The 7,737-nt window shown below is 39.4% G+C and overlaps 1 protein-coding gene across 1 annotated transcript; it reads right to left on the reverse strand.

Moving 5' to 3' along the window:
• Nucleotides 1-879: 879 nt before the first annotated feature.
• On the reverse strand, nucleotides 880-6,534 carry plek (pleckstrin). Its single transcript, XM_047602239.1, has 9 exons — nucleotides 6,369-6,534; nucleotides 3,714-3,869; nucleotides 3,374-3,555; nucleotides 2,962-3,053; nucleotides 2,665-2,849; nucleotides 2,469-2,573; nucleotides 2,180-2,263; nucleotides 2,022-2,091; nucleotides 880-1,868 (listed from the first exon to the last, which is right to left on the reverse strand). The coding sequence occupies exons 1-9, from the start codon at nucleotides 6,408-6,410 to the stop codon at nucleotides 1,729-1,731; spliced, it is 1,056 nt and encodes a 351-aa protein (XP_047458195.1). The 5' UTR covers nucleotides 6,411-6,534; the 3' UTR covers nucleotides 880-1,728.
• Nucleotides 6,535-7,737: the final 1,203 nt, after the last annotated feature.

Genomic DNA, 7,737 nt, shown 5'->3' on the forward strand with positions numbered 1-7,737 from the left:
GTGCACACCTTTTTTTTTTTTTTTTTTTTTTACAAAAATTAGGAAAACATACAGAGCTCAACAGGCTGTCCGGTGCAAACATCCTCCACACAATCAAACTTGGTGTAGAACCCAATGTGTCCTTTTAAGTGATGGCTTCCACAATGGGGAGTCATGGGTAGATGTGTACTCTGATTTACTGTACTGTCCAATATGTTACCTTACCCTCCTACAGGTCTGGAGAATGAAAGCGACCCATTTTAAATCAATCTCATTTTTGGACTTTCCTCATTTCCCCATTTTTTGTCTGCTGAGAGCCAAATTAGCACTGGTTTAGAGTAAATCTGAAATCGACTTTGGTCTTGTGTTCATAGTTTTGGTTGTTGTTCCCTTCATTTACAGCAAGACCCTGCTCACCAAAGTAACTGGTGCCATATCACATGGCAAATAATAAGTGGGCAATCAGACAGGCTGGAAACCATTTTAGGGCTCTCTCATTTTGATAAATTAACAGAATGAGTACCATTATTCTTTAGCAATGTTTTCAGTTTCATACTGCCTACTGCTGGCGGCTAGGCTAGTTAGCTGGTGTCTTCTCATGTTTTACTTCCGATCTTGGCAGAGGGGAGAGGTGTTGGTTGAAGTTTAGTTGCATGGCCCATCACTTCTTACCTGCTGCTGTTGGCTAGGCTAGTTAGCTGGTGTCTTCTTGGTGGTTGCTAGTTGGTAGCTGACTGCTAGCCTGCTGGTCGGTTTGTCAGTTGGCCTACAGTAGGCTTCTAAATTAGTTTTGCCTCAGATGATGGCACAAGGGATTGTAACATCTTATCCTGTGTATTAATGAATGCAGCTAAGTTTGACTCACTTGAGAATATGTGTGACTGTCTGAGTTGATCTAGAATAGTTTCTTTTTTAATTTTTCTTTTTTTTTTTTTTTAGTAAACAGAATACCAACTAATTGAAGATATGGAAACTGTGATGCCAGCATTTGTAATAAACCTGAGGTTACCCGCACATTGCTGATGACTCAGTTTGCATTATTATAACTAAAGTTCAGTCATCCTGTAACTGAAGCCAGTCACAGTTGTCACTGATAAACTTTCTCAAAGAAGCAGCCCAGGGGCCTGTCACTTGCAAAGTGACACTGTGTGTTTCAGAGTCAGTTCACACTGGGGAACTAAGGGCGCTGGTGTGATAGCTCTAGCTATCTGAAACGTTTGACAGACAGGAGAGTGAGGAGGAAATCAGAGAAACCACAGCCTAGTGAATAACAAACTGACAACTAAAAAAAAAATTCCCTTTCCTTGTAATGGCCCTTCTCCACCTCATTGCATTTTAGATAACGCTGCGAGAACTGTTTATGGTTTGTGGCTTTATATAAGGCTTACTGCTCACTCTTCTACACTGAAGCACATTTATAGACATATATGAAACTAAAATGTTCTCACTTCACAATATGTCGAGTCTATTATTACTTTGCATTTACTTAATAATAAGGGAAACCTCATTTTGTTAAATCTAAACAATATAACTTTAATTAATTTGTATTAGTCACATGGTGCAAATACACTTTATCAGTAGTTTGAAAGTACAGATGAGTGAGGCCTGCCGTTAACTCAAGTATGAATTAAAACAGCACAAATCGTAATTCAGTTATGCTTAGCTGTAATTAAACATCTATAAAAGTTTTACATTCAGGAAGTTCAGCTGCGGCTGACAGAAATTCCCCTTGCTGCTCTACCATTCTTTTTACTTCCCACTTTTTGACACCGTCTGTATTGCTTTGATCCACTCCTTCCTTTCTTCGCCGGTAGCAGCTTGGAAGAAGTAGTGGATCTCATCTGAGGTGATGATCTCAAAGAGGTTCCCATCAACGTCGTATTTTTTAGCTGAAACGGGAGAAAAAGGGAAGGGAAAGCAGTCAAAAAGGGGCGGCTTGCAGTCAAACTGCTCGCAGTAAACGGCCTGTTATATATTTCTTGATCACAGTTTCCCACGCAGCGGAAGCAACATGTGCATCCTGTGGCAACAGTCTCACCCACCATCGGGCACAAACTCCACAGCTGTGACCACAGCCCCACGTAGATGGATCGAGCCCAGGGGATCATCACCCTGACGAGACAATAGAGGATATGGAAGTAGTCAGTTGTCTGTTTATTTTGAGTAAGTTTGTAGACATCTGTATAAGGCATGCATTTACCTTTGTAGGATCGTAGTAATGCATGTAAGCAGGGTCATCTCTCAGTATGAACTTTCGCACCTTCCAGTTTTTTCTCCGATGACCCTGTGACAAAAATACAGTGTGGTTTATCAGATTTGGTAAAAATAAACAACAAACTTAAAGATCAACTTTAAGTGAAAGTGACAACAAGGTTTATATAAGGCTCCATCTTTGTGTGTGATGTTTTTCAGAAGGACAACACGTCATGTCTTTTTCACACCTTGTGCCTTGATGAATGTGTCACACAAACACCTCACAAACACTTCACCTGCTTGAGCAAACATCCTTGTTTGATGATGTTTCCTCTGAATTCTTCCTTGACCAGCACATCTTCATCACTGGAGTAGCCTTCGCAGAAGAACCCACTGTCTGCCTGCAGTCACAGCCATGCACACAAATTTATCAAACAAAATATAGATGTATGCAACATTTACAACAAATATACAACTCTCTGCTGAACTTACAAAGTAGTAAAGAGCTTTTGTGTCATCTAAGAAAGCTGTTTGCTCCGCACTCTCCGCGCTCTCCTTTGACAGGTCACCTGCAGGCTGAAGAAAACCCTCAGTCAGGAGCCCTGTTGCTAACATGAGGGCCTCAGGCCTGTTTCTCACATTCTCCTTCGAAACAAGCCACTCCACCACTGTTGCACCTGCACAAAAATAGGGAAACCGTGAAAATTGATGCGAAGGCCGCAAGATTAAAAAAGAAAAATTAATCTTCTACATCTGTGGCATCAAAAAAAAACCCCAAGACTGAAGTACCGGTGAAGCAGTGGTTGAAGACTCGATTATTCTGCTCCAGTTTTAACTCTTTCACTCCTTCATCCTGGTCTTTCATCCGTGTGTACAGCTGACTGAGGAGATATGATATAAACAAGGCCGTTAGTTCTGCCTTTCTATCACTAGCCACAAGCACTTGTCCAGACTCATGCTAGTTAATCTTCTGTAACTGCAAGGCTGTCAGAACTAGTATGCACAGAGCTGTACCTTTGCGAAAAGTCAAAGGATAAGGATCATTTCTAAAATAACTGAATGCAAATTGTATATTTCTGCAGCTCTGTGAGACGCGGGAGTTAGCGAGACCATAGGTTTTCCACTGATTGCGGTCAAGCTGGGTGGACTGAAATGAATCAATTTATTAGTCTCAAGAAGAAGACAATTTTTCTGTACTCACGCAAGGTTGACTGTGTCAGGCAGGCGAATGGAGCGTCTTGTGGACTTTCTGGCGAACCTTTTCCCGCCCTGTAGGCAGGTAATGACTCTCTTGATGTCCTTAACCCAAAACTCTCTCTCCTCCATGTGTGAGGCTTGGAAGAAGTGATCCTGCTTCTTCTCTGTGGTGATCTTGAAAACCAGCTTAATAAAAAAAATAAAAATGTATTCTGTCAATTAATCAGTATATTGATTCATAACTGTAACCATTACTTGTAACCATGAACTAGATGCTCTGTCAAAACATCATTCTCCTTCCGGACTGACTTTATAATCCATGGGTATACTCAACACGTTCTTACCATCCTCTTGCTAAAGTCCTGACAGGGGCTGGTGAGTGTGGCTCCTTTTAACGGGATCATTCCTTTTGGAGAACTGTCTGTTTTCTTTTTGTAGAATTCCATCCCATCTTCAGACAGCACCACCCACACTGCCCTCCAGGAGTTTAGCACTGTACCCTGAAGATCAATAGGACGAGATGAGAACTGCAGGCAGCACTGAGCAATAGTTTAAATATTCTTGTCATCACTGAAGGTACTTGTGTCTTGGTGTGCTATCATTTTCTCTCTAATAACCATAGTAGTACCCTACAACACAGGTTCAATCTTGACTTCACTTAAATCTGTAGTGGAGAGAGAGCATTCTTCTTTTTTTTTTTTGTTTCACATTCAGACATTCTCAGGAGAAAGTGAAGTGAAAATTACAAAATGGGCTTAAAATGGAAAGCTGCTGCTATCAGATTAAGCTTGAGAATGCGGAAATGAATCTACAGTTTTGGTAACATGCGTCAGGAGGAGGAATCATTGACTTTGGCTTTCTTGGGCAATGACCTTGGTTTTCTAAAATGCTACTTCATTTGGCTTGTTTTTTACCGGACTGTTATCCTTTCAAACTTGCATGGCACTCTGCGCCGTTGGAAGCCTTTGTCTCTCTCTGAATGCAGAAGAGTGGATGTGCTCAACATATTCTCAACAAAACCACCAAACTTTATAAGTGTAAGAATACCACAGCTTTAAGTGACACTTTATACTCAGCAGTCACGTGGAAAAAGTAAGCACATCCCTATCTATCATATCCTCAGGTTCAAGTTATCCAGTGGCAAAAATCTTAAGAGCTGTCTAAGTCCCATGAATCTGGCAAGTGGTTTATTTGAAATGAATTATTATAATGTAAAGAAAGACATCTACAAGTGGTATAGATTTAAAATGCCAGTTTGCCCAGGACTGTCACTTGGGGCGGCCAGAGCAGGAAAAAAAAAAAAAGAAAGAAATTCTGCATTTGAAAATAATGTCATGCAATTACCAAAGGTCATTCCTGTTAAAGAGCATTGCTCACCGAGGCTTAGGGTGTGCTTTCTATAACCATTGCACCGCACCCGTTGTGTTGTTTAACTTCATCTGAACTTTCAACTTTTACCTTCTTGAATGAAGCACAAAATGTCCACATAATGTACTTTTACGTTTGTGTTACTTAATATGACAAGGAAATGAACCAGAGATCAATTAATTTATGCAATAGAGATTTTGAAATACAGTTAATTCTTCACATTCTCATAAAAACTCCACCGGACTCACTATTTGAACAGTCACTAACACAGACCACAGTATCCGCAATACACAGCGCGTGTATAACCTCTATGATTTAGAAAGTAATTTCCATGTACTTGCATTTATATGTAATATTACTGAGTTCTGCGCCTATGACACTGTTTTTTTCTTGTCTTATAAAAAAGCCAAAAACTAACAGCCAGAAGTGGTGGTCAGGACCCCGTATCCCGTTGCTCATGTGGCATATAGTTTCGTTTTTACTAAGTGCAAGTAGGGGTGTGTGGGCAACAAGTTGTTGCGCATGACGGATCATGGAAACAACAGGGTGACACACTGATATGATGAATAATCTACATAGTTTAGAGGTTTGTCTGTGCAGATCATACCGGCTTTTAATAAGAAAATGATGCAATACCATTATGGTAATCTGCAGGCATGAAACAAACAGCTGAAAGTTACTTGGCTCACATCCACCTTTCATTATGCGTGTGGGTTTTTTGTTTAGTTTTTTGTTTTTTACCCATGTTTTACCTTGAGTGTCATATTTAACATTAACAAACCCCTTTTTCAACTGAATCCAAGGTTATGCTGCTCAGACAGTACGGACGGTGACATTCTTTTTCTGTGATGCATCAATCGTCTTTAAAGAAAAGAAAACTTAATTATTAAGTAATAATTTAGTTATTGTGACATCCACACTGAGTTAAAATGTACACGTGTAACAATAAAGACAAACAACGCGATAAGGAATAATGGGTGACACTCAATTCACACTAAATAAAAGGAAGAAAACTGATCACATGAAAGGAGTTTCTTAAACTTCTCCAACACGTCTTTGTCGTAGAAAGTGTGCAGAAACAAAAAGTCACACTCTATCTAAAAAAAGAGAATGTGTGATGTGAATACATACATAGCAGCAACTTTCTCACTAGCAGATAAATTGTTTTCACGCTGGTAGCGGCTGGTGACCTTTCGGTTGTACCTGCGTCGTGTAGCCTATGTAGGACAGGAACATGTCCAGTCTTCTCACTGGAGTTAACTGTATATTGATCTTCGGGTATCGTATCGTTTTTTTGTTTGTCTGCAAAAAACTCTGTAAAGCAGCTACACATTTCTTGTTTTACTGTGGACTCTGAACAGAAGTAGGAAGTTTCTGTTGCAACGCTGCAACAGAAGTGGGTGCTCTTTATGTTACAACTTTCGAGTGGCCTGAACATAGTGTGTGTTCCTCTTAATACTGGTCTGATGTCGCACATTTTCAGTTCATTTTAAGTTCATTTTAAGTTTTAAGTCTTATGTCTTGATTAGAAATGTCTCAAATATTTTTTGCAGTTTTTTTAATACATATATATAATATTCATTCCATCTACATAAAGTGATACCTGGAGGTATTTAGTATTTTATTCTTACCTTTTTGACCAGGTATCCCTCTCTGATCTCTTCTGGCTCCATTTCTTCGCTGCACTCCGCTGCCGATGACTGCAGATTATCACTGTGAAGTAAGTGTCAAAACCTTTTCCTCATCAAGTGCAGCTACTCTGTCTGTGTCGCTCTCTCACTTGTTTAAAACCACGAACGCGAACACAGGCACTTAAGCAGGAAGTTGTGTTATTGGGTGTGTGACTTCTCTGACTGGTCAACCGGCTTCCTTCACTCTGAGTTATTATTAGTCACAGCTCCTGTTCGTCAGATAGTATGGCACAGTGTGAAAGACGGTTAAAGTTTATACATAAAAAAAATACACACATTATGTATATATATGTAAATGCATTTATGTACTGGAACAAGATACTTTTGCTGTTCCTGTCTATGTTTCAGTGTGTGTAACAAATTTAGCCGTAGCTGTAAATGGCTTCTGATTTAACCACCACCATCAAGTATAAATCAAACTTATTGTTCTGCTGCGCTTTTCTTTACTATCATATTTCCTTTTATAGTTTTTTTTATTATTTATTTTACTACTTATATTTACTCTACTTCCACATGTTGCTTTGGTAATTTTATATCTTACATGACATCTTAAATTGCTTCTGCGTATCGGGCAAAAACTATCTTCATTTGCGGTCAATACAATCTGTGTATCTGCTGTCACGCCTCAGTGAAGTTTATGAGTGTTTGGGTGGATCTTTAGTTCTTGTAGTTTTCTTTCATAGGATTTTGCCTAAGGTTTGACATTTTGTGTGATGGCTTGATTCCTTTGTGTTGTTCTGTAAGGTCTAAGCTTAAGGTCTAAGGTAAGCTTAAGCACCTACCACAAATAGCCCAGTGTCAGAGTGCATCTTGACCCACTGTGTGCATTTAAAATATGAATAACTAACCATTTGCTGTGAGTCAGTCTGTGGTTCAAACTATTTGTGGGATACAAAGGTTCCTCTTTTCCGAATTGCTCAATGTTTCTAGTACACTGTGGTTTTAGCGGACTACACATTCAGGTTTATTTAAAAACTCTTTCAAAATATATATAAAAAGGGACAGAAACCAGCAGTTCTCAGAAATGGAGCCAGCCATAGCGAATATTGGAATACTAATACTACACGTATTATGTTTTTATTCACCATGACACGCCATTGGTTACAACTTATGTCACTGAAACTTAGTGACTCCTTATCAGAAAATGTGTCATGTGCTTTAACAAGCTGTAGACATTTCATTCCATTAAAGGAAGCATTGCCATCTGTTACGTCAGCTCCTTCCATTATCAGCTCCATGTGTGGAATCACTCTAGATGCAGCAATGACGTGTTGAAAAAGGGGAACATGTTTAAATTATTTTCAGATTC

The sequence above is a fragment of the Mugil cephalus genome, chromosome 13 (genome assembly GCF_022458985.1).
Source record: "Mugil cephalus isolate CIBA_MC_2020 chromosome 13, CIBA_Mcephalus_1.1, whole genome shotgun sequence".
Taxonomy (NCBI): domain Eukaryota; kingdom Metazoa; phylum Chordata; class Actinopteri; order Mugiliformes; family Mugilidae; genus Mugil; species Mugil cephalus.